Source organism: Haemaphysalis longicornis, unplaced genomic scaffold, assembly GCF_048455015.1.
Source record: "Haemaphysalis longicornis isolate Haplotype H1 unplaced genomic scaffold, Haemaphysalis longicornis Haplotype H1 scaffold_2, whole genome shotgun sequence".
Taxonomy (NCBI): domain Eukaryota; kingdom Metazoa; phylum Arthropoda; class Arachnida; order Ixodida; family Ixodidae; genus Haemaphysalis; species Haemaphysalis longicornis.
This window is the reverse complement of record NW_027526295.1, coordinates 110,471,464-110,497,634: the sequence shown is the minus strand read 5'-3', so window position 1 is coordinate 110,497,634 and position 26,171 is coordinate 110,471,464. Positions and strand designations below refer to the sequence as shown.

Here is a 26,171-nt window from a genome sequence, read left to right as displayed (position 1 = left end):
GGCACTCGCTTTCTTTGTGTGGGGGTTCGCGTGTAATATTAGACCAAAAATATCAGTTAGGGAGGACTGGGGCACTGCCTGTCACCACCAACTCTGAATTAGTAACAGCCAATAAGTGACTGCTGCACCAACTGGGTGAGGGAAAGGCATTTCTGGGAACATGGGAAGAGCAGCACCCACCATTGGTGTTCCTCCAGGCACTCCCCGCGAGCGTGCCCATGTTGGTCAGGCACAGGGAGCACCGGGGCAGGGGCTTCCGACAGTGCGGGCAGCAGGTAGCCTGCAGGCAGGGGTGTTCATTCACTTACGGCACTGCTCAACAAAAGAAAAGCATGTGTGAGAAAAAAAAAATGCAGCAACCCTTTTCTTTTTTCAACCATCTGATCAAATAAACACTTACATATCGGTGTGCGAAAATTCAAAATGTTGGAATAGTGAAGCAGATACAGTCGAATCCCGCTACAATGAAATTGACGGGACGTGTGAAAAATTTCGTTGAAGTGGAAATTTGTTGAGGTGAAAGCTGCTCCAACACACCACGGAAGGGCAAGAAAAACAGCTCCGTATATTACTTCAATTATTGACCGCATAATGCAATGTTTAGAAACAGAAGTGGTGCGCAGTTATGCCGTGTTTATTGGCCAACGGACGTACCAATGGTTATGTTTTGTATCTGCACATAAAAAGCAGGGGGGAATGCAGTCGCAAAACATGGTGCTGTACAACACGAAGTATCTACCGAGCCGAGCTGTTATCTTATCCTCTGACTAGGCACGGCGGCAACCGACCTCAGCAGGCAAGCTGCGCGCGCTTGCCTTTAACGCAACCGCACGAGAATGACTAGGGTTCAAGACTAAACACGAAAACATTGTTTTTGTTTTTGTCTTTGAAGAATTGTAGAAGAAAAACAGCAATGACAGCTGCTCACAATGCATACATGATAGCGCCATGCCAGCAGCAAGGCGCATGCGCACATGTTCGCGCAACGCAATTTCAACTGGATACGAATTGGCTGTAGCTCTGGCTTTGCGAACCAGGCCAATGCCTTGTGTAAAGACGGCCAGCCACATCGTTATCACCACCAAATAATGGCGTCCATTTAAGAGTTTGTCTTAAAGCAAAGCTTCGCTGCTTTCGTCCAGAGGTTTTGCTGCGGATGCACAATTTCACCTTTTGACCGCAGACACACCCCTCACAGCACGTCGCGTGATTCGCTGGTCCCGCTTTCGGCGCTGCGCACAAGGCCCCATTTTCAATCGTTCTGTCCAGGCATGAGCGGCCGCCGCGCTTGCGGCCGATCAGCTGATCGCAAGCCGACCACCACCCAGCCTCCCATGCATGTGCTGCTGGTCGTCTAGGGCTACGTGACTCATCTTGCACTTGGCGAAGAGGAACGCCGCGTTTGCCGTGAATGACCACCACGTTCGTTGGGCCTCCTCCTGTGAGCGTGGCACGGGACCGAACGGCTTTGAGCTGTGGTCGGCAATACAGCCACATCAAAGGTTAACCAAGCAAAACCAAGACTTAATCAGACTAAGCCCAGCTTTTCCTTTGAATATCCAAGGTTAGCTGAGCTGAGCCGCAGCCATTTTTTGTTATGGGTGGTGGTGTGGGCACAGGGCGCAAGTTTTTCGGTGAAACTAAGCACCCTGAATGTATAAAAATTTACAGATAGCTGGCATTATGCTTACTTTATCGCAAATTGAATCGTCAAACCCAGCCCCACTGAGAAAAAATTTCGTTGAAGCGAAAGCAAGGCAGACAAATGGTTCGTTGTGGCGAGGGGTATGTTGCATTGATTTCTGATTAGCTCACAAGGAATTGGAAATATTTCGTTGAAGCGGAAATTTCGTTCAAGCTGAGTTTGTTCTATCGGAGTTCGACTGTAATGCGATATTCAACTAAGCTTCAAATCAAATAGCCCTATTCGAAAAAGTTGTAAACACTCTCTAGATAAGAAAGCCTAGGTACATTCCAACGAAGTGAATCTCAAAGTTTATCCTTTTTTTTAAACCTTTAATGCTTTTTGTGGCTCTAGCTGCGTGCAAGAAGATGATGCAAAGCTGAAATTACAACATCAAAAAAAGAAAAGTGGAAATGCTTACGTCGCATAATGAGAGAGAAACGGAATAAACATTTTTATTGGTGTCACATATTGCAGAATAAACATCTTTATTGTTGTGGCTTTTCAGTGCACAATGAATGCACCCTGAAAAACGGCTCGATTTTCAGAGGGTTAAAAAAAAGTGCATTTGTCAGATGCATAAACACAGTTGTCACTATGCCAGGGGTTCTCAGGCATGTTGGTCCCAGGGAACCCTGCTAAGCTCCGTTAAGTGCCAAGTAACCTCCCCCCCCCCCTCCCCTCACCATTTTTCATTCTGTTCACGCTACATTCACATGCAATAAATTCAAAACGGAACAAGCTTACTAATACTTGCTTTTGAATTTATTGCATGTTAATGTCGACTTTATGCGAGCGCGTACGCTAGCGGCACCTATCTCCAAAGAGGAGAAATGCGCATGGGGGTAATATAACGCTGAGATTCAAGTGCAATAGTTTAACCACGTGGTCAGTTTTTGGAGTCTGGCTGGCTACAAGCTCCTGGTGGGATTTATTGCGCAGCTCGCAATTTTGTGATATGCACTGAGATGTGCTTATTGACACTCGGGCATGAGTAATGGAGGTTCCTTAGATCGATTTCACCTCGCGTTCGCCATCTAAGTTACTTGGCGAGTGTGGAACGAGGGAAAATTTATCAGTGGCTCGCGGAACCCCGAGGACGGGCCTGCGAAACCCCTAGGTTCTGCGGAACCCACTTCGAGAAACCACGCCCTAGAAGCATTACGAGAGGGTCTTATAAGGGAGGGCTGTGATGTCTTCTTTTGAGGGGCATTGCCATTATAAACTGCTCCTGGCTTTACGAAGAAGTGTAATCTTGCCCCCACAGAGAAAAGAGCAGTGCATCGTCATACATCCCAGTGAAGGGTCCTTCGCTGGACTCTCACGGCATCCCAGTGAAAGGTGGGGCAGAAAGGGTTCCCCCCTTTGACCCCTCACCTTGGTCTTGTGCTGTGGTGTGGCAGCAGCCAGGTGTGAGGAGACCCCCCGGGGGTTGGGGCCTCCCCCTGCCCCCTGCTGCTGCTGCCTGCCCTGCTGGTGGAGCAGCTGCATGTAGGGGGAGACGGCCAGGCTGCAGAAGCTGCAGCTCACCAGCACCTGCTGCGCTGGGACGCTGGCCGCGTGCTGCCGCACCCACTGGGTGTCAAACTGGCACCTGCACATAGGCACCACGCGAGAGGGGGAGAGTCAAACAACAGGCATGTTACTGCCCTTACTCACTCAGGTCTACCAAGAAAATGCGCAAGTCTCACTTGCAGGCCATCACTCAGCAGAGCCTGCATTCTCCAGTTCTTTTACTGCAGTGCTGCTACTTGCGAGCACTCGACAGCTGCTCAGCACTGTTAAGTGTCTGACGCTGAGTACTACCTACAGAGAGTCGGTCAGCTGGAATTCATGGGTTTCAAGCGCAACCTTTCACAGCAAAGTGTCACAGTATGCGCAGAATTTATGGTCTCGTAATCTTCCACAGCACTTCAACATTGTTACCTATGTAACAGCACTGAGCTTACCAACAGGTATAAGTACCCATACAGAGCCACCCACGAAAACATTTCAACAATAAATAGGGGGCAAAAATGCATTTTTGTCGTGATCTGACTCTTTAGATTCCCAGCCCACTTCTAGGATAAAAGGGAGCGCTTTTGCAGGCTGCTGTTAGCTACATCACTATCGCCACCAGACAACGGCACTGTCCATGGCATATTGCTTGTGACAACATACAAACACTAAGGCATCGGCAGCTGTGTCGGGTGAAAAAAAAAGTGACCGCGTCGCCACAAGTTCGTGCCATTTGCAACGTTGCAAATGCAGAAATTCGATCAATTTCAGTTCTCAAATCTCAAATAAACAGAAAATTTCAGTTTTTTTTCTCTGACAAACTTTTTTTGATGCACAACAGTCCAGGGAAGGTTGTGGGTGACTAAGATTAATCGGAAATACTTAACTATTAGGAAATTTTTTTTAAAGTAGGACTGCACAAGAGTTTCACTACTAAGGAAAGCAAAATGCCAATCTTTGCACCAGTCACATGAAAAAAAGTGCCACTTTAATGTCGGTATACGTCAAACGATTGTTACCCTGAAAATGGTTAGAACAGCTTGCACTAGCATGCTACAATGCTTCGTACACACAATTACACTTCCAAGTCTCGACAAGCTGCACATTAACTCTTTCGTTACGGCGGAAAAACGGCCGATTTTAATGCTTCCACAAAACGTTTTTTTTTCTCTTGAGCTACTGAACACACGTAATCTTGCTATGCATGAAATTGTAGCTTATAGATTGCTCTTCCAAACACAAAGCATCAGTTTTGTTAAAGGTACAATTACTTACAGTTTATTTGTCAAGTAATCAGAAAAAAGCCCCCAAGAAAAGTATACTAAAAACACAAATCGGCACTTTTACCGAGACTAAAAATTATTTCAGGTATTTTAAGATATACAAATTGTTCCTACGTTCCTTGGCTATGATTCAATATATAAATCAACAGTCTACACCAAGTTTTGGATTTTTGAGGGCCCGTCAACCTAGCGCAACTGACGGCTGTGCCACGCCGCGAGGGCACTCAAGGGTGAGTGAGTCTATGTAAAATGTGCATCCAAGTACCGTACTTACCTGATTCTAACGCGCACTTTTTTTCCGGAAAAATAGGTCGAAAAATCACATGCGCGTTAGAATCGGATACGAAACCGAAACCGAAACAGCGAAAATTTCGTCCCACCCATCACCGTCGCCATGTCAAGATGGCGCTGAAGCTTTTAGCAACAATTTTTCGCACGCAGGAAGCATAGGCGCCTAGGCTTTTCCATCGGAGTTCATACAAATAGTCAGATCGTTCCACTTGCGCGCTTGATAACAGCAATGGCAGCAGCGGCTCTCACGTGTTCAAAACGAGCGGTCGGCTGAAGCGTGCGCCTCTGGAGAAGTTCGCGGGATGGGCGTGTGAGGCGTGGGCCACGATCCCATCGACCATGGTTGAACGTTCGTTCAGAAGTGTGGCATCGCGAACGTGCTTGACGGCACCGAGGACGAGATCTTGTGGTCAGCGGAGAGCGACGAGGAGTGAGATGAGTGAGATTACTTCGGGAAATAAATCACCCGTTTCTATCGCATTTGTTTTTCTTGCTCACACAGTTCCATGCGCGTTACAATCGGAGGTGCAAGTTTTTTCGGTTTTTTGTCAGGAAAATTGGGTGCGCGTTAGAATCAGGTAATTGCGGTATATTCTTTTGTGACCTCGCACAAAATCCTTATCAGTTCGGTGGGAAAAAACAAGAAAAAAAAAAATCGAGCGCTCTCGACAAGCATCGCACCTGAACCCTGCAGCGCTAATCTGACACGAGCGCAAGGTTATCTTGAAGGTGATAGCGCGATACGGCGCGGTGCATTTGGCAAAATATCCCGCCCGTACGTTCTCGAGACCCTAAACACAAAATCAAAACCGCAGTCGTCAGATAAGAAGCAAGTTTTGTTTATAAATACAGCGCGGCGTCGCAACGAAATTACCTGCCAGCGCTTGTTGAAGTTCGAGGCACCTGAACCGGAGCTTCGTCTTCCTAACTGAAATCTGAAGATCCCACATCATTGCTTGATCCCTCACTGCTGCTGGAATCAGAAAAATCGACAGCAGGATCAGCCGAAGTGCTTGCTACAGCAGTCCGACTGTGCGGAGCGCGGCGCGAACCGAACGCCATTTTTCGTCCTCCTCCCCTCCCCCTTCGGTTCAAATTACTCTTGCTACGCCGCCACCACACGAGACACATAAACAAACGAAACCGAAATTGAAAGAGACGTTGCCAATGAACACACCAGATGGCGATAGTTGTCTGTGGAGCGTGGGTTTCAGATTTTGCGGGAGATTTAAAATCATCGGACGCCGGCTTCCGATCGCCTATGGCGCCGTCGTGAAAGAGTTAATGCCTGCAATGCAACTACGCCATTATAAATTGCAACTGGTCCCATAAAGCGGTGCCAGTGCACGTAAGAATAAAGCCAGAATGGTGACACCCACATTGCAATGTGCGCCACCGCCTAACAAAACAGAACCTTTGCTGGGAAACCATGACACAACTGGCACACGGTTCAGAAAGTGCTGCAATCTCTGATACTGAAACGAGGCTCACAATCATTTCACAATGGTAGCAGGGACATAACTTTTTCATTACCAGAATGACTTCGGTACGACAACGCCTGCCAGCACAAGACCAAGTACCAATCCTTAAAGGGGCCATGCAGACAAAACACAAGTTGAGTTCATTCGAAAGATTGCCTCGTTGGAATCATACTGACACCATTCTTATTGTAAACTTCACTCAAGTAAGCTAGATAATTAGGAAAAAAGAAAATGCCTGTGCGATCCACTAGCTCATTTCCCGCAACAGAAACCTATGATGTGATATGCCCAGCTGTGCGATTGGCTGAAGCCGGCAAAACCAAGCGCAAATAGGGAGGGCTTATAAGCTTGACGAACGAGCTATTTGCACTTAATAAATGTATAGCATGTTCATGTTACAGCCGTAAGAATGGTGGGATAAACAATGAAACGTACAAAACTGCACGTAAACATAGAAGTAACGATGCGCACAGAAGTTGGTACTGGGCGCACTATGCTTGTTTTAGCTGCACAGCAGTCTGCCACTTTGGATCTTCCACGACACTGGCAGATTAGCGTAAGCGATGTTATCTTACGTGACCTGCTTGCCCAGCATACCTCATGTTTCACGAAGCGATTACTTTGAACCATAAAAAAAAAACAAGCCAGGTGCAAATACGGTCAAAAATAAATCAAATGGCAGGCAACGGTCCGCGGCTCCATATGGTAGTGCCATCTGAGAGGTCTGACGGTAAGCAAGGCTCCAGAGCCTAATGACGCACTGGAAGTTCGTTTGAATTCCCGCTCCTGTGACTTCGTGGCAGACGTCACGAAAACACACGATTTAGCGGGAGAATCAAAATTTACACCTACAGTTAAACCTCGATGTAACGAACTTCAATGAAACGAAACCCCCAATGTAACGAACCGCATAATTTTTTTTTAACTTCAAGTGTATGCACACCATGTATTTTCACCCTCTGTGTAACGAAGTCCCGTTTGCCGCAATTTCAATGTAACGAAGTTTCATGGCCAATCAGGCACGATATTTTCGTTGTAGAAGCAGATTTTAGAAGACATGAACTACAAAACGAGGTTTCGATAAAACGCGAATGGCAACACGGGCCGCCAAATGCCGCGGACGCGGCGAGCCACGGAGCACGCGAGCGGGCGTAATGCCAACAAGGTCCTTGCCTACAAACTGCGTAGTATGGTTTGCAGAACGGCCACTAGAGGACACCTCCGCCGCAGCTGCCGCCGCATTAGCGAAACCGCCCTACACCGCTGACGCAGCATTCTTCTTCCTTCGTGTGCGCTCTTGTTGTTTACTTCGTTTGCTTCGCTTATCTCCGCTCGTTGTGCCAGCGAGTGCACGGCGGTGCATTTGTGGGTCGCCATGAGCTCTGGCAAAAGAAAAGTTTTGTCCTTCGAAGACTAGGCGAAAATGATTCGTGCAGCAGCCAGTGGCGAAAAGAAGGCTGTCGCTGAACGCTTCGGAGTTCCACAGAGCTCCCCGTCAACAATACTGAAGGCAAAGGACAACATACTCGCTTCGTTGCAGAGCGGAATGAGTGGTCAATGTAAGCGACTGAAGCTGGCAGTTTATGAAGGCGTGGACAAGGCAGTCTTCACGTGGTTTATGGCCACCCGGGCACAGAATGTTCCCGTGTCTGGTGCTGTCCTTCAGCAGAAGGCGAAAGATTTGGCATGCGTGCTGGGCCGCGACGATTTTCAAGCCAGCAGCGGGTGGCTGCACAGGTTCAAGGCTCGGCATGTGATTGTCGGCAAAGTTGTGAGCGGGGAGTCATCGTCTGCCGATGCATCGGAATCCGCTGCATGGATCGCAAGGGAAATGCCTGAATTGCTGGAGCACTATGCGTCTGCGGACATTTACAACGGCGACGAAACCGGACTTTTCTACCAGATGTTGCCAAGTCGCACACTCGATGTTAAACGTGACCGGTGCCACGGCGGCAAGCAGAGCAAGCTTTGCATTTCGGTTCTGCTCTGCGTAAACATGGACGGAAGTGACAAGAGAACACCTCTTGTGATCAAGAAGAGTAAAAAGCCCCGCTGCATGGCCAACTCCCGCAAGCTCAACGTGACCTACGCATCATACACCAAGGCGTGGATGACGAGAGAAATTTTCCGCACTTGGCTCCAAGCCTTCGATGCCGAGGTGAAGGACGCCGGCCGTAATGTGTGCCTTGTGCTCAATAATTGTTCAGCACACCACGTCGAGGACGTAGAGCTCACGAATGTGGAGCTAAAGTTCCTGCCTCCGAATTGCACGTCGCTCGTCCAGCTGCTTGACCAGGGCATCATCAACAGCGTCAAGTGTGCCTACCGCAAACATGTGATCAACAAGCTTTTGCTGGATCTGCACTTAAAACGCCCCACGAAAGTGGATATCTATCAAGCAATGGAGATGCTCAGTGCCAGTTGGACGGCCACACCGAAGGAAACAGGAGTGAATTGTTTCAGGAAAGCTGGTTTCCCTGACCTGGAAGGTGCCACTGGGGCTGGAACAGCCAGTGGTGGTGTCGATAAAGAGGACAAAGGCATGGCGAATGACCAGGCTCTCCACGCTGCATGGCGTAACCTACAAGGCGGTGGAGCCGCCCCTGACAACGTTGAACTTGACGACTACCTCTATGCGGACTCTGCTGTGATCGCAATGGAGATGACCGACGAGGCAATCGCAAGCAGTGTTCATCAAGACGTGGACGACCCGAATGACAGCGACAAGCCCGACGGGCCAGACACCTGCGACGTGCCCAGCAGCCATGAGTGGCCGATGCCATCGATGTTTTGAGGTGGTTCGCGGGGAGTCAGCAGGACAAAGACATGATGCAAGCCGTGTGGCTGTACGAATGCCGCGTCACGCCGATTCTCATGTCTAGGGTGGCCCAGAAGAAAGTGACCGACTACTTTCAGCCAAATTAAATTTCTCTGAGGAGTTGTGAGCACCCAGGAAAAATGCTTGGGATGTCTTTGTTTATATGACGCTATTAACCTGCGTTGGCGCTGCGCGCGCCTTATGATGTCTGTGTAAACGATAGATAAGCTCCGACGGCGCATTTCCTTTTTTTTTTTATTTAAGAGAGGAGTTCCATTCTGGCAATCGGTAAGTAATTTAGCGGTAACCACATGGAGCGATTTTTGCTAGCGATGCGACGGCGATCCGTAATTGGCCGTTCCAATCACTCGATGAGGCAGCCACATTTTTGGAGCGATCCCAATATTGCCTCATGGCGCCTAAAAGGGTTTTTTGATGCGGAAAGTTGTCACAAAAACGGGAAATAAATGTATTTCAGTAAGCGGAGTGCCGTACTTCTCTGGAATGCACTGTGCCACCATGGTGCCATCGCTCGCCCCTTCTTGTTCTACCGGAAGTCGCGCCCCATACGCCACTTCCTGGCCATGAGCGAAGTCTTCGGGCGGGCCAAAAACGAAAAAAGCAATGAGCATTTTCCCTCCATGGCGAAAAGTACTTCTTTGCTCGTCGCGGTGCTCCCGTTTCACTTGCAAAATCGCTACATGTGGTTAGCGCTGCTACCTGCTTCGCTTCATGGCTGCTGCATCGTGCAAGTCGAGTCGACGTCAGTGTGGCAGCCGTTTCCGCTGGCAGGAACTGCTTCGCATGGTTACCTCTTTGTTTTAACCACGAATTTCAATGTAACGAAGTAAATTGTGAATTTTACCGACTTCGTTACATCGAGGTTTACCGACTTCGTTACTTAAACCTCGATGTAACGAAGTCGGTAAAATTCGTAATTTACTTCCTTACATTGAAATTTCGCTACATTAAAATTCGCAGTTTTAATGAATAATGAAGTGTTCATCCCGTGAGGCATTTCCTGCAAAAGAAAACGTGGCGCGCATACACAGCTGGCGCACTCTTTCTGCTTCTATCGGAGCTTAATCGTCTACTTGGGCATCAGAGTGAACCGGATGGAGTGTTTACTCCCCGCAAAAGCGCACCCCGCAAGCCATAGGCCCGCTGTCGCAGCCGCGGAGACAACCCACGCGATGTGAGTAGCTCCAGCGACCGCTTCCGCTCGCTGAAACGCAACTCGAGGGGCAAACGAGAGGGGCATGCGAGAAAAAAAGCGGATAACGTGGGCGAAGTGTCATACGTGCCGCTTACGAAAGCGCCCATCAAGTATCCTAGGCATGCCCGAGCGCTTCGAAGCAACCGCCATAGGGTGCGCGCCTCCCCATTGGTGCGAGTCACTTCCTAGCGCGCAAGCCGCCGCCGGCGCGCAATCGCGGACGCGGGTGTAAAAAAAAATGCGCGCACAAGGTCATAAAGATTCACAAATGCTTTCTGGAACGATGAAACCCAACAAGCATGAGCGAACGAAGGGCAAAACAGCGGCATGCGGCGGTGGCTGCCCCGCAAGAGGCGATTAGGCTTACCAGCGCGGAGGATGTTTCATAGGCGCTTTCGTAAGCGGCGCGCATGACGTTTTACTGTGAAAATTTCGCCAACGTTATTCGCTTTTTTTTCTCGCGTGCCCCTCTAATTTGCCGTACGAGTTGCGTTTCAGCGAGCGGTTGGAAGCGGCCACTGGAGCTACCCACATAGCGCGAGTGGTCTCTGCGGCTGCGTCAGCGCGCGCCTGTGGCTTGCGGGGCACGTTTTGAGTTTTTGCGGGGAGAAAACGCTCCATGCGGTTAACGCTGATGCCCGCGTAAACGATTAAGCTCCGACAGAAACAGAAACAGTGCGCCAGCCGTGTATGCACGCCACGCAGTTTGTAGGCAAGGGGCTCGCTCACAGACCCGTGGCTTGCTGCATCCGCGGCAATGGGCGGCCCGTGTTGCCGTTCGTGTTTTATGGAGACCCCATTTCGGCGCTTGCGTCTCCCAAAATATACCTCTACAACTTAAATTTAGTGCCTAGTTTTCTATGAAACTTCGTTACATTGAAATTCCGGCAAACGGGACTTCGTACACAGAGGGTGAAAATACACGGTGTGCATACACTTGAAGTTACGAAAAATTCCGCGGTTCGTTACATCGAGGGTTTCGTTACATTGAAGTTCGTTATATCGAGGTTTAACTGTATATTGATAAATTTCTCAATGAATACAGGATCGTTTGCTGCCAGACAAGCACTGGGGGCACTATAAAACACCAAATCTTTCGAATAATGCAAACTTGTATTTTGTCTGCATGGCCCCTTCAAATCTTAAATCTTAAAACGAAGACAACGGAGAAGCGAGTGAGCACGGGACACGCGACACAAGGTGTCGTCATTACGAGTGGTAGTGGTTGTTTGATCGGAGAATAAGAAAGCACAGTTGCTCCGTCTAGGTCAATGTGTCCTTGACGTGCGATAACTCCCACGACAAGGCAACACTATGGTGCAATGGCAAAAACAGCTCACAGGGGCACCACTGCTACCTTGTGCACAATGAAAAAACTCTCGCTCGAAGATGACGCAAACGAAGCGAGCGAAGAACAGGGCACCCACCTCTGGTGCCAGAGCTGCCACTGGTCCAGGAGGTGGCGGTAGTGGTCCACCCAGAGCTGCGCGCGGGGGCTGGAGGACAGAGGGCTCGGGTGGCTCTGCAGGGCGGCCACGCTGACCGTCTGCACGTCCCCCGTGCGGTCCAGGTAGCGCTGCAGCAGCTGTGAGCCCTCCTCGCTCATGCCTAGCAGTGGGAGAAAAGGAGGGGGAGAGGAGGTCATGTGGGTTTGGCTGTACGGACATCGAGACCACTGCTCACCAGTCAGCAGCACCCCGTCCAGGTTTCCCTCCTTGACCAGGGCCTCTGCCAGGACATCCACGTACTCCAGCAGCTGCACGCATGCACCACGAGATGTCGGGCACCTAATGCACACTTCGAATTCGCAATTTGTTGTGACTAGGATGCGGCTTCTCTCAATGAGAGAGAAAAACCACCTAACAAGACCATCTAGCCCGGGTGCAACAGTTTAGCCAATATAAATGTGCACGTATGTATATGTGTTGCTGATGGGCACTTTTTGATTGGCCCAACAGAAGGCTTTGTCACTGTTAGCGTATAAGTGGAAAGACTGCAGTCAGCCACAGACACAATCTTCTCACGGAGCACACAGGGGGGAAAAAAAAGCCATTTCTGGATACTCTCAATGATTTCAACATGCACTTATTCAGCTTGCAATGGTATTCTTCCAGTGTAGCATTGATGAAAAAATACAATGTCACTTTAATACGCTTGGCACTCTTGATGTCAGCCTTTGACTTAAATTCACTGGCCCTGACCACATACACCTTTTAACTACCATAATTACCCGATTCTAACGCGCACCTTTCTTTCGGAAAAATAGGCCGAAAACTCGCATGCGCATAGAATCGGATACGAAACCGAAACTGCCGAAACAGCGGAAATTTCGTCCCACCCATCACCATTGCCATCTCAAGATGGCGCCAAAGCCTTTAGCAACAAGGAGGAAGACTTCCTCCATGTTTAGCAAGAATTTTTCGAACGCAGGAAGCATAAGCGCCTACGCTTTTCTATCGGCGTTCACACAAATCGTCAAATCGTTCCACTTGCGCACTTGATAACAGCAATGGCAGGAGCGCTCTCACGTGTTCAAAATGAGCGGTCGGCTGAAGCGTGTGGCTCTGGAGAAGCTTGCGGGATGGGCGTGCGAGGCATGGGCCACGATCCCATCGACCATGGTTGAACGTTCGTTCAGAAGTGTGGCATCGCGAACGCTCTTGACGGCACCGAGGACAAGATGTTGTGGTCAGCGGAAAGCGACGAGGAGTGAGATGAGTGAGATTACTTCGTGAAATAAATCGCCCATTTCTCCCGGATTCGTTTGTCTGGGTCACAAAGTTCCGTGCGCGTTACAATCGGAGGTGCAAGTTTTTTTGGTTTTCTTGCCAGGAAAATCGGGTGCGCATTAGAATCGGGTAAGTACGGTACTTTCATTTGCATCTTTGCCTTGTTTGATTTTCAACATAAATGCACTAGTTATGATTTGTTTGTGCAGGTCCATTGTGCTTTTGTTTTATCTTCATGTGTATAGAATATACAGGCATGCAAAGAGAATGCCATCGCATAAAGACAGGACTTACCTTTACATCGCTGAGATGCAGACAGGCAAAGGCCACCCTGTCTTCAATGGCTATGTTGCATTCGTGCTGCAAAGAAGAACAAGGCACATCAAGCCAGCACCCCGTAAAACGCCCAATATGAAGTTTGCACCACAATGAGGAGAATAAGTCATCTCTATATTGTCATGCAAAGAAATCGCAGCAAAAGGAAAGGCCCTCTACAGGGAGAGGACGAAAAAAATCAGGTACCCCTTCTTTGAAACAACAATGGTCCGGGAACGCAAAGCTTTCCAAAATCAAGTCCAGCACCACGCGAACCAACCCAGAAATGAACGGACCCACATCACCCCACCTTCCCATACAAATAACGTATGTCTTATCGGGACAGCTTACTACACTATGATTGTGCTCTCTAGTGCTTTACTAGTACAAGCATCCCATGGCTTTACCTAGCGTTCAACCATTGTCATCGTTAGATAAATGGGTGCATTTTCTGTCTAATTTTGCACATCCACGTCCATGCACGTCCATGCACTTCCAAATCCAAACTGCTCCGACCGTGCTGGAACATGAGTCACCCAGGTTTGATTCCGACCATGGGAAGCATTTGAATTGTCCTTCTTTTCACCCACAATCATCATCATCGTCAGTTAAAGTTGGCTTTCCTGCAGTGCATCTTGGGTAGTCTACGGACATCAGTAAGAGGCTGAAAGCTTCGCATTAAAAAAAAAAAAGCAGTCGACACAATTGAGATGTGCCGCAGGTTCATTGACCTGGGCTACGGTGATGAGCACTCGAGGTGGCAACTCGAGCACACGCTGGGCGCCAGCCAATAGGTAGCTGCCAGCACCAGTGGCCCATCAGTAGAGGAATCCCGTGGAGAAGGGAGAACAGAAGTGTGTGGAGTGTGACCGGGATGCATGGATGGCATGTGCCCAAACCCGTGCCAAGTCGCACTGGCCGTCCAACAAGGGCAACTCCTAGGCCCTCCCCTCTGGAAGCAAGTTGTCTCACAGGGTCTCGGAAGAGGACAGCAGCATGTCAAAGAGAGCACGGTTTGTGAATTGAGTGGGAGCTCCAAATGCATTGTACCACTGTGGACTATAAAAGATGGCCTGGCCGTGCTACGCTGCGTTCCACTATGCTCCAGGGACCAGAGGTGCTTTAGAGACAAACCTGTGCCAGTGACAGTTACTTGAACTCACCGAAGCTCAGCCGCGCTTACCCGCTGTTAGTCTTTTACCAGTCTGTTGTGTGTATTTCTTCTGGTTTTGGGAAATACAAACATGCTGTCTTGCCTACAAAGATCCTTCTCTTGTTTATTATTGTTCGAACCTGACAATATACACAATGGTTTTTCTGGCATGCTATGTGTGGTGTCTGGCCTAGAGCTGCGGTTTTGTAAGGTTGATGATAGTCATGCATGTGAGATGAATAAAAGGCATGCGCTGCAACCGGACTTCTAGGCCTTATTTTGACCAGCCATGCTCCAACGAACATGTGGCAATAAACGTCAACTGCCCCTGAAGACTTGCCTGCTCCTTTGCACGAACCACATAGCACGACACTATCATTGGAGCCAAGCAACCTTACAGATGTTCCTCAATGGGAATGACACTGGCAGCACACACTACAGTGTGGGACAGAACTGACGCAATCATTATTAACCTTGGCACGCATCAGACAGCCTACTTGTGCGACATCAGAGCCTCGATCAAGATGTGCTCAGCTGTGACATTCTAGCTCCTGCTGACAAACTGCTACACAAGCCCTGCTTACAAGTTGAGAGGGAACCTTCTACGGCCACTGCTCTAACCTACGTGGCATCAGCTGCGAGAACGTCTTGCACTGGTACCCGCTTCAGAAAGGTACCACTACAGTAAAACCCCGTTACAAGAGACCTGTTACAAGGGATGCTTGGTCATAAGAGACATTTGAATGAAAGCGGTTTGGTTGGTTTTCTATGTTTGCCATGTTAGCAACATCGTGTACAAGAGACCTTGGTTACAAGAGACACGTTTCTTGGATCCCTTGAGAGTCTCTTGTAACAAAGTTTTACTGTAGCTGGACATGTGACTGACCTTTAAAAACAAAGAGTTTGAGAAGAAGTGACCTCAAACTTCACTGCTGCTACACGGGTACTCTATCAACGCCTTCTTCCCCCTTTCAGGATGGCAAGTGCCCGTACCAGCAGCTCGCGGTAGGAGTCGTCGGCGGCCGTGAGGAAGGCGAAGATGGCCTGCAGGTAGGGGTCCCCGGGGGAGAGGCGCAGGGAGTGCCACACCTCCCGCCAGGCCTCCCGCGTGTCCTTGGTGTAGCCCGACAGGGCCAGGGCCACCAGCCCCAGCTGGCTGCCTCCCCCTCCGTTGCTGCTGAGGCCACCGCCTGCAGTGCAGCAGGGCAGATCACATTTCAGCGCCCTATTTTGCTCTCTGTCTCTTCTGACAGAGCAACAGCATTTCCCTTAGCAACAATGATCACGGCTATTGCTGAAGACAAACTAGATGACATGGGCAAGTTCGATAGTTGTACTAATCTCATTTCACCATTCCAAAACCTGGTGTTGGAGAAAAACAAACGCCCAGACAGAGGCAAGAATTGCAACAAGGAGTTCTTTTCGCTTTCCAACAGGCAATGAGTAATGCAGATTCATTTACGTGCAGTGAAACTTATGTGAACAGTGAGGCTTGTATCATGCAAAGGGCTTTCTAGCTATGCATTGCCAATCTGTGCTAAACTCAAATCCAACTATATTGAACACAATTACATCAAATTATCCTCTAAATTGAACTTTTTTTGGTCATGGTATAGTTGCAATTAGAATATACAGCAGAAGTTACACCTACATCAAACAAAAATACCAGCAACTCATGATATATCGAACACTATTTTCCCTCTGGGCAGAGGAGAAGTTTGGCTGGCATTTTAAAACTTCAAACTTTGCTGACGCCTCTCTTCCCCGCTCCTCCCAGGCGTTGTGGGGCTCACCTTGCTCTCTGTTGGCCGCCTCCTTGAGGATCACGATGGCGTCGCGCATGCGCAGGTTGAACATGTGGATGGCCGCCTTGCGTGCATAGTTGCCCTCCCGCTCCAGCCTGCAAGGCATTGTCACCCACGTAGGGGGGAGGGCATTGTTTGAATGTTACTGGGACTCACAAGGCTTACAACGAGCAGAGTTGGGGCAGTTGGTAACCCACGACTTGTAGATGAAATGAAGACAGAGAACGAGAAGAATACGCGAGGATTGAGCAATCTGTTCCACGTGTATCCTTCTTGCCCTTTGTTTCCCGTTGTGCTCTCCCTTTCAACAATTTACAAGGTGGCTTCACAATGCACGCCAGCATGCTAGCCTGCGGTGATGGCAGCAGTCCGAAAGTTGTTGCAAAACTGTCAGCCAAATCTCACAGCGAAATTTCTTGAAGCTGAATGGAGACCTTTAGGTATGCAAAAACTGACTTTGTAGATCTTGTAGTCCTCTATGGAACTGTGCAGTCCTACAGATCTCACAAAACCGTCCTCCCCCCTTCCCATCCCTCCCCGAAAGAAAAAGTGTCTCCTGAGCTGCACTTCACTCAGCAATCACACTTGTGAAAAATATACAGCTGCAGCTGTATTCCAGTGAATGTGACATGACAAGAGTGAAAATTTGTGTACGAAGCTGTGAAAAATAATTTTGAATAACAATATTTTTGCTTGACTACAGTTTCAAAAGGGCTAATCTTTAATGCATACAAACGACATAGTATTTGACAATATGCAAGTTTTCCTAAAGAGAATACCAGAACATAAATTTCCTTTCCCCCTCCCTTTTCCCTATTTTTTCTCTCAGAGAGGGATTAAGGAGACGGCAGTTGCATTCACTACTGATGGCCATAGACATCCACAGCATTTGGTTGCATTTTTCTGAGCTAGCATGAACAACAACAGAAACAACAACAACAAAATTGTAGATGGCATGACAACTCAAAAGAGGGCTGCACATGTATGTGATGAAGATGTCCCTCTCGATTGCAAAGTAGTAGGACAACATCAGGTGCTTATAGTTTCATTTCTAGAAACCACGAAAAGCAAGGCTTAGCACAGCTTCGGTTGCGGATTAAAACGCAGCAAGATTCACATTTTTGGCAACACCGGCACAGTAATTTCAGCCCTTAGCTTTACTGTTCGATTAACTTCTGTGCCCTATCTCTTTAAAAGGTAGCACTTCCTGAATGTGCCCCCACTATAGCATGCAATGCTGGCCTGTTAAAAATTGTGACACCTTTAGAATAAAACTTGCCTATCATGCTGAACTCACCTCTGGCTGAAGACGTTGCCCTGGAGACCTTCGTGCCTCTGCTTCCAGCCACAGAGCCACAGTACACGTTCCCTGCGGATATACATATGCAAGGTGACAAACAAATTGCTCAGCAATCAAGTTGAATCTGTGAAATGTTCGCAAATCGCAGAACTAACTGCTACCTTTTTCTCAACAATTTTTCTTCCACCAAGAAAGGTGAGCCGTATGAGCTGTGGTTCTGTAGCTCCTGGCACCATGATTGGTGCTTGTATGAGAAACTAGAGCACAGATGGCCAAAATGCCGGCACTGGCAATGCGCCAAAAGTGAAGGTGAAAATGGGCACTGCAGTTTAACGATGCTGCGATCGCAAGGCTTCATAAAGTAGCACAGTGGTAAAATACTCCCTTTACACATAACACAGTGGGGTTAGATTCCTGATTTTGAAAAAAAATTTAAAAACTGTACTGCAGGGCCGACATAACCATTTTCACATTTTCATATTTCTTTCCTGCTATTCGGAGCAGGGGCTTAAAGCATTTTGCTACTACATATGAAATCACCATAATATGCACTCTTGGCTGCGTTTCAAAAGCATGTGAACGAAACAGGAGTGTGCAAATAGCGATTTGTGCTTTTGATGCAAATACGAAGTGAATGTATAAATAATTTACAATAAAAAGAATACTGTCTGATTTTCAAGTCTGCCATTTTTTTGGTAAGCTTTAGTAACTAGCTCACAGAAAAAAAGGCTAATGTGAAATTTGCCGTGGCACAAAATAAAAACAAAAAACCGCTCTCCTGCTATTTTCTATATCAATTAGATTTGATTTTCAGGCAGCATTCACTTTATGCAGTGACCTTTCTATATTACTGAAATCAGGATACAACGATTTTGGAAAATTCAAGAAAAAATAAAGACAGTTCCTCTCAATGTGAAAGCATTCAAGTGCAGAGCAATCATTCACCAAAGGAGCTGTGGTGCCCTCCCTTGACTAGTTTCAGTATCAGCCAGGCACTGATACCGAAAGTAGCCAACAGAGACCCTTGAAATAACCTATAAAGAGACACCAGACTGAGTTCTCATTAATTTAGAGTGATTATTGCGTAACTTCATACTTTTTTCCTCATTCCAAATTACTGTGCACTTATTTGTGGCCCAGCAACAGCAGCCTCTGCGGCAACGGCGCAACACAAAGATCACTTTGCATATGAGTATCGTGTGCCTCTGTGGCGCAATGGGACTGACATCGGTTTCTTAACGCGAGGGACCCAGATTTGATCCCGACCAGAGGACGTGATGATCTTTTCGAAGCCTCTGTTTAGGTGTGTGATGCCGCGTTATTGTGACAATGGCTAGAACCGTGACGCCAGACGAGCTATGACAAGCCGGGCCCCTGAAGTGCACCGCACATAAAAATAAACAAAACGAGACAAAAGCCATAGTCAAACACCCATGAACACTCACATTTGTTCTATAAGGCAAACTGACATGCAGAGCAATGAAAGGCACGAGCCTGATTAATAAAATATCGCATGCATGCCCTGATGGCGAGGTAATATCTTCCCCGCTTTGAAATTCTCTGCTTGTACATGCAAGTTACAATGCATGATTTTTATTAGGGCAAAAGCATTATGTTTCATTAGAAGGTGTTCGTGAACGACCTTATCACTGTCATGAACGGTAAAAAAAAAAATGGTACAGAAATATATCACGTGACCCAAGGAAGGGCACAAGGGAACAAAAGCGTGCCAGCCGTTTATAAGCAATGATTAATGATCACTGAAGTTAATTCAAGTGATGATGAATTAGTGATTGATAGTAATGATTAGTAAGGTGGGTTAAGGTGGATTGAGATAAATTAAAGCAGGGATTAGGGCGGATTAAGGCAGGGGTTAAAGTGGGTGTCAGTAGATGTCAATACAGAAATGAGACTTCAAAATAGTGAAATGGTAAAATAGCGTGGCTGTGGTGCTGATGGCTGGACATGTATATAAAAGGTACCCATCAGAATAGTGCACTCAAACCAGAACCACCCTGTCAACAGTGGACAAGAATAAACATCACCTGGCTTTCGTATTCAAAGCAAGTAACTGGACTCCCCCTCCCAAAAATTTTATTTTTAGCACCTGGGTTGTAGTATGCACCCCACACACCAAATTGTAAATACGGGTTCCGATAAAGGCATTTCATGTTTATTATGAATATATAAAATGCAGCGAGACCACAACTGGTACAACTGTATGGTCTGCAAACCAACTTCTCCAGTGCGGCAGTGTTAGCATCACCTTACCAATAAAGCTTTATCTTGGCGTCACAGTATGAAGCTGGACAAGCCTGCCATTCTTCCTTGTCCTATATGTACATATCAATATTCGAAACTTTTGAATATTGAAGCAAGTAGCGCAGCATTCAATTCAGATTCGAATCAAATATGTGTAGATCGCTTATAACATATGTCGCTGGAGTCAAGAAAATCCGCACTATAAGTGGTACCGCACTATAAACAAAACATCCGCGAATCCAACTATATTGCACTTACGTTTCAATCATTTTTTGTTTATCACCACTCAATCGAACACTACTTAAAAACAGAGGCTCCGTCTTTATTTCATCTATTTTTTCCCACATCAGACATTGCTGCACGGTCTTACAACCTGTGAGCGCAGATTTTATACTTCCGTGTTTATGTTTTGAAGGATCTGCGTTTTTTAGCGTCCAGGGGTGATCCAGCCATTCGAACTATTGGAGCAATTTTTGGAGCCGAAAAAATGTTTTTTTGGAGCACTATTGTATCAGAGCTTGATTTTGGAGCAGCTTGGGAGCAGCACAAAACTTATGTTGCATCTTCGTTTATCTGGAGATAAAGAAGGCTGGCAACCATTCAGGCAACGCTAATTACTTCCCCACAGTTGTAGACTCTGAAGCTGGTAACTTAAGCACCAAAAATGTGTGCCCCAACAGCCTTTAGACACAGCTGCAAGTGAAGCAGATGACAAGCATTTCTTTAACTTAAAAAAAAAAACACCACGTAATCATTACAAAAACTTACTGATACCAAAGGGGTGCCCATTTTATTTACAATAAAAATATTTCACTATCTCAAACATATTGCACTGATTTGTTGCTTCTTACTTGCCATTTCATTCAGTTCATCCAGCTTGGAGTGTCCGGCTCGACATTATTTAGACAAAAAATATTGCACTTCACACACATCACACTATACTATTGCTTCTTGCTTGCCTTCTTATTAAGTTCATTCAGCTCGGAGAGGGTGTGGCTCAAGGCAGAGTTGCCTTCTGCTAATAAAGCCTACCCTGATGAAATGTCTTCAGCCCTTTTCAGCAGCGCACGGCATGACATACCCTTTTCTTCCAAATTCCACCTGAGCCGCTTTTCATTGCCAACATCAGCACCACATTCCCGACCACTCAGGTGGTGGATGAGAGCAATATGAAGGGGCTTTATTTTCAATACCGTCACGCGAAATGAAAAAAAAAGAACAAAAACAAAGAGAAACCCACTGCGAAAATCCCAAACGGCAAGTTGTTTAAACTTACGCTGATGCAGTTTTGGCTAGCGCTACTCCACTGCAGTAGCCCTAAATATAAGGCCGCACAGTAATAAAACGATTCGCCGCGAGCGCAGAACAGAATAGACTCTAGTTTGTGCATCTTGTCACGAGTGGCCGAACGTCAATCGCTAGTTTTCTACAAGCGATACACATGAAGTAATGCCATTATGCTTGTCTGCAGCAGCGCGGAAAACCACTCCGTTGCGGTCCACGCCATCGGTCTGTATGCATGCCGACTTGCCGAACATTGCCGAATCACCACTTCTCTGCTCCGAAGCGGCACCGTGGCTGCACTATTACTGCACTGTGGCTGCACCATGAGTGGAGCTCGGCTGGGGCAACCGAATAATCGAGCGTACCGCTTCTTCCAAGTTGCCAACCTAGGAACCATCGTGATGGTTAGCGGGAGAATGATCGTCCCTCGCTTCAGCTGGTTTGAGGGGACAACTCTCGGCCGAAATACCGGGTTCAAGCAGTTCGGAGCATTTGGCGCAAGTAAAACACCACTGGGCGCAGCAGGGCACAGGAGAGTACAATTGTAGCAAAATGGCGCAAATGGCGCAGCTGGATCACCCCTGAGCGTCTAAAAGAAAGGATGCCACAGGGAGGGAAAAAGCCCACTTTATGCGGGCAAGACAACATGGTAAGAACGCAAGCCGGATTTTTAAGTGCAGAGCACTTTAGGGGCTCGCCTTGGCGTCGTAGCTCGCTCACTGGACCCAAGTAGAGCCACACGCCGTTCTGTCATAGCGGCTGTCATCGTGGCGTCCCATACAGGCTTCGAAAGCGAAGCAGTTTATATCGTCATCAGCGTTTGAAACTCGTGAACCGCTGGCACTTGTCATACATTTCCCTGTTGTTTAGCGCAAAAAAAGCTGCAGGTACATTTCAGGCAAAATATACGTAATTAACCGACAGCGCCCGCATTCATTTAGTTGGGAACGCTCGTTGGGTTGGTTTTTATGATAGTAAGCGAAAAAAAGTGGCAGTGCAACGCCTGCACATGCGGTAGGAAAAGCAAGCACAAAGAGAACAGAACTCCCGCTGGCGCAGTTTCAGGCAGAGGGGAGTGCGGCGCGCAAACACCGCGAAGGCGGGAAATTCGAATTGCATATTCATCAGGAGTGGAATGAGACAGGGCGGTGAAGAGTGTGATGGATGGCAAGAGGGAGTGGATAACGGCGCCACAGCCCATTAGGGTGAACCACTGCTCTGCACTGCAGACAGCTTTCGCATTGAGTGGAACAGCTTTAATTTTTTTGTTTTATCCGCTCCTTGCGTGTGATGCTGGAGGAAGTTGGTTATCAGCACTATGTACAGGTAGTAGAAAACTCTGGCACTGCAACTTGATATCTCGAGGTGTTCAAAACGGGAAAGGGTGCGTGTTTATCTACACAACATTCTAATAGAAACAACATGCCAAGCCCGTGGTAGGGGGGGGGGGTGGCGGAAGGGGCAGAGGGGGGGCTCACTATTTTCCGAGGTGCATCAAGCAAAGGCAGTTGTGATTATCACATGAGTACAAACTGAACACGTGAAGTAAAAGGTGCCTATTTCTTCCTTTTTTGTGTCGAAGTTAGAGGAGAGGAGCAAGTGCGCGCTGCATCAGATGGCCGATTCTGTCTTTCTTTTCTTTCTCGCAACCCTAAAACAATGCTCACCTGTGCCGGTTGATCAGCAGACCTAACAAAAAACTGCACTATAAACAGTACTGGCCTTTGGCCAACCGCATTTTAAGCAGTATGCTTATGCATCGAATTATACTGGAGGCAAAACTCACAAAACCAGCATTCATTTGGGTCGCGAACAATAAGCGGCTACGTTATAAATGGTCGACACTGCATCAATATCTGAAAATTTTAAATAAATTTTCGATGTACTTATTCAAACTTGGAAACTATGCACGGCTTTTTCTCCATTGCTGGAGGCGGGCTTTCCCACATCGCTCTGGTGACGTGCGGCAAAACGGCAAGAGAAAAATTCTCCTGAGCAGCGCCTCTTATCTCCTAGGCATACAGCCAACTCGTCCTCCTGCCTCTTTTTTCACATACTGATAAGGTGGACGTGCTCAAGCTACTTCAGTCAACGCTGCTTCAGGGTGAAAGACAAGCTTCATATTGTCACAGTCCCCAAGTCACCGGTTTTCTGATCAAGTGATGTGCAAAGTTGATCTTTCTTTTAAAGGAGCCATGAAGACAGAATACAAGTTTGTTTTATTCGAAAGATTTCATGTTTTACAGCGCCCCCAGCGCTTGTCCGGCAGCAAATGATGCCGTATTCACTGAGAAATTGATCCTTTTAGGTTAAAATTTTGATTCTCCCGCCAAATCGTAGGTTTTCATAGTCACACATGACGTCAGAAGCATGTGTATGCAAGCGAACGTCCACTGCGTCATTCGGGCTTGCGGCTTTGCTGCCCGTCAGCCCTCCTAGATGGCGCTGCTATAGTAATCCACGAACCGTCATCCGCCGTTGCTTTGTTTTTGGGTGTGTTTGCACCTTGCTTGTTTTTGTTACTGTAAAAAGTGATCGTCTCATGAAACCTGGGGTATCCTCGACAAACAGGGTCACATAAGACAACTCCGCTTACGCCAATCGGCCAGTGTCCTGTAAAACAACTTCAAAGCGGTAGTTTGCTGTGCAGCTAAAACAAGCATAGTGTGCCCAGTATCAACAGCAGTGCCCATTGGTACTTCTATGTTAAGTGTATTTTCATAATGTTCATTGTTTCCCGCACCATTCTTACTGCTGCCTTACACTTAAGCGCAAATAGTTCGTTCGCAAAGCCTATAAGCCGTGCCTAATTTGCATTTACTTTTTCCGTCCTCAACCAATCGCACAGCTGAGCTCATGTGACATCATAGGTTCTGTTGTGGGAAATGAGCGAGTGGGTCGCATGGCCATTCCCTTTCTTTCTAATTGTATAGCTTATTTGAGCGAAGTGTGCATTAACGGTGGTGTCAGTATGATTCTATCGAGGCAATCTTTTGAATGAACCAAAGTTGTGTTTTGTCCTCATGGCTCCTTTAAAACCTGCAACTGGTTTGGCGTGCTCACTTGTCCTCACACAGATGGGCTTGTTATCATGCACTTGCCCTAATTTTAGCCTCAACTCTTTATATTTTTAAAATCAGATATGACATCAGATATGAATTCTCATGGGTGCAAGCAAAGACATGCACGACACAAGTGCTTTTTATCGTAAAATTCATGAGTTAGTATTGGGAAAAGGGACCTCGAGCAAGTGCGAAGCTGGGATGGTGCCACCATGACATGAAGACATACAGAGGAGAGGAGTGCATCATGATAATTTTTCATGCCTTGCATTGCCTCATATGCCACCTTTTTTAAAGCTCACATGGAGGTCCACATAACTGCCATATACATTTCTTGTTCATAAGGGAATTGTGCTAATCATATAGCTGGTCAAAATATATAGTTATACCGCAATTATTCTACCACACTGAAGAACTTGTTGTTAAAGAAGCACAAGAGGAGAAAGCTGCCCCCATGTAAAATATAACATCAATACAGATCAGGGTAGCCAGATAGCCTCTCTGTGCTTGCTTTATGCCACATGAAAAAAAATTTGCAAAACCTTTTGCACGAACATTTTCTTTTTCTTGAGGCGAGTTATGCTTGAGAAGTTGTAAATTTTATTTTCCCACTGGAAATCACTCCATATTCGCTTCAATTTGAGAAAATTCACTTTGATTTGCAATTGTTTCAACAAAAACATTATTCATTGCAAAAGAACAAATCACTACCGTATTTGCACAATTGTAGTACATGTATAAGAAATAACATTAAAAGTATTAAAGAAGGGTATCCCATCATTTGTTGAAGAAATTAAAGAGAATGGTAGTTCAGAAGCTTTCTTGTTTTTAGGATTTAGGTTCTAAAAAGGTGGCAGAACTGTTGCTAGTGGTCGCGGTGCTTGAAGTCTGATACACTTAATGCCCAACCCCTTCTGAACAATTGCAAAGCATATGTTTCGCACATTTCTCATTTTCAACAAGGTATAATTTCACATGTCCAAGTTTCAAACAACCGTCTATTGAGATCTCTGAAATTCCACATGCTTTCAGAATATTCAAAGTTTCTAGTGCTATTAATACAAATTCAGATGATATATCATACTATTCGCTTTGAAACTCAAATGTTTCGAATATCTGTATGCCCTTGGAATGAAATGCAGAATAACCATTGCACACCATGCTCCCGCATGTTTAAGAACACCCCACTTTGGACTATTAAAGATGCAGGTCTAGCACGCTCCCCACACTTCCTTCCAGTCTCCCGTCCACTCACCGCTCACGGCTGGTATAGGTGACCAGGTTGAGGGGCCCCTGTCCCGCGCGGACCACCTGCTCTGAAGGCCTGTTGGAGCCCAGGTCACCCAGCATGGCCCTCACGCCCACCGCGTAGTCACTCTTGTTCACCAGCTTCAGCCGAGAGTGCTCCTCCAGCGACCGTTGCAGTGGGGGCCGAGGGCAGTGGGGTCAAGGGGCACACAACACCGCTAGGCCACAACAACATGGCAACTGGCCTGTACTGTTCACAACCAAGACGCGAGACTTGTTTTCTCGCGTAAGAAATGTCAGCAACTGTGTCGGTTGACACGTCCCTGTGTCCACAACCAGCACGAACTCTTTCGGGACCGCTCCATAGGCCATCGATCACATATGATCGATGGTTTCGCGAGCCTGCAGAATACAAATTTTCGCTCGATGAAACACCTAGCGACATCTAGGAGATAGTTTGAAAACTAGAGTTTTCTCTTTTGTGAAGTTTCTTTTTTTATCGCCAGGCAGCAACGCATCAGATATTTTATTCTGACGGGCAGTGGTTTCGAATGTAAACAAACATGGCGTCATACTCGCGCAAGCACGATAAGAAATCCGCTTCACCTCATCTCGCATATCTTCGCCTTCTACTGTGGATTTTAGCGATGAGAGTGGCAGTGAAGACTCGGAATGCAGCTTTAGAGATCGGATTTCAGCTCGAGTGAGGATTCGGGTGTCGATCAGCCTGGAACATCAAATCG

The 26,171-nt window shown here is 47.2% G+C and overlaps 1 protein-coding gene across 3 annotated transcripts in view; it reads right to left on the bottom strand.

Moving 5' to 3' along the window:
- Nucleotides 1-26,171, bottom strand: part of Mio (GATOR complex protein mio) — a 71,405-nt gene that overhangs the window by 3,883 nt on the left and 41,351 nt on the right. For all 3 annotated transcript variants that reach the window (XM_077698140.1, XM_077698142.1, XM_077698141.1), the window contains exons 17-25: nt 25,436-25,605; nt 17,570-17,641; nt 16,261-16,367; nt 15,461-15,657; nt 13,294-13,359; nt 11,954-12,026; nt 11,698-11,878; nt 3,062-3,278; nt 181-280 (exon numbers count right to left, since the gene is read on the bottom strand). In XM_077698140.1, the coding sequence (XP_077554266.1) occupies nt 181-280; nt 3,062-3,278; nt 11,698-11,878; nt 11,954-12,026; nt 13,294-13,359; nt 15,461-15,657; nt 16,261-16,367; nt 17,570-17,641; nt 25,436-25,605 (1,183 nt within the window). The remainder of the gene's footprint in view (nt 1-180; nt 281-3,061; nt 3,279-11,697; nt 11,879-11,953; nt 12,027-13,293; nt 13,360-15,460; nt 15,658-16,260; nt 16,368-17,569; nt 17,642-25,435; nt 25,606-26,171) is intronic.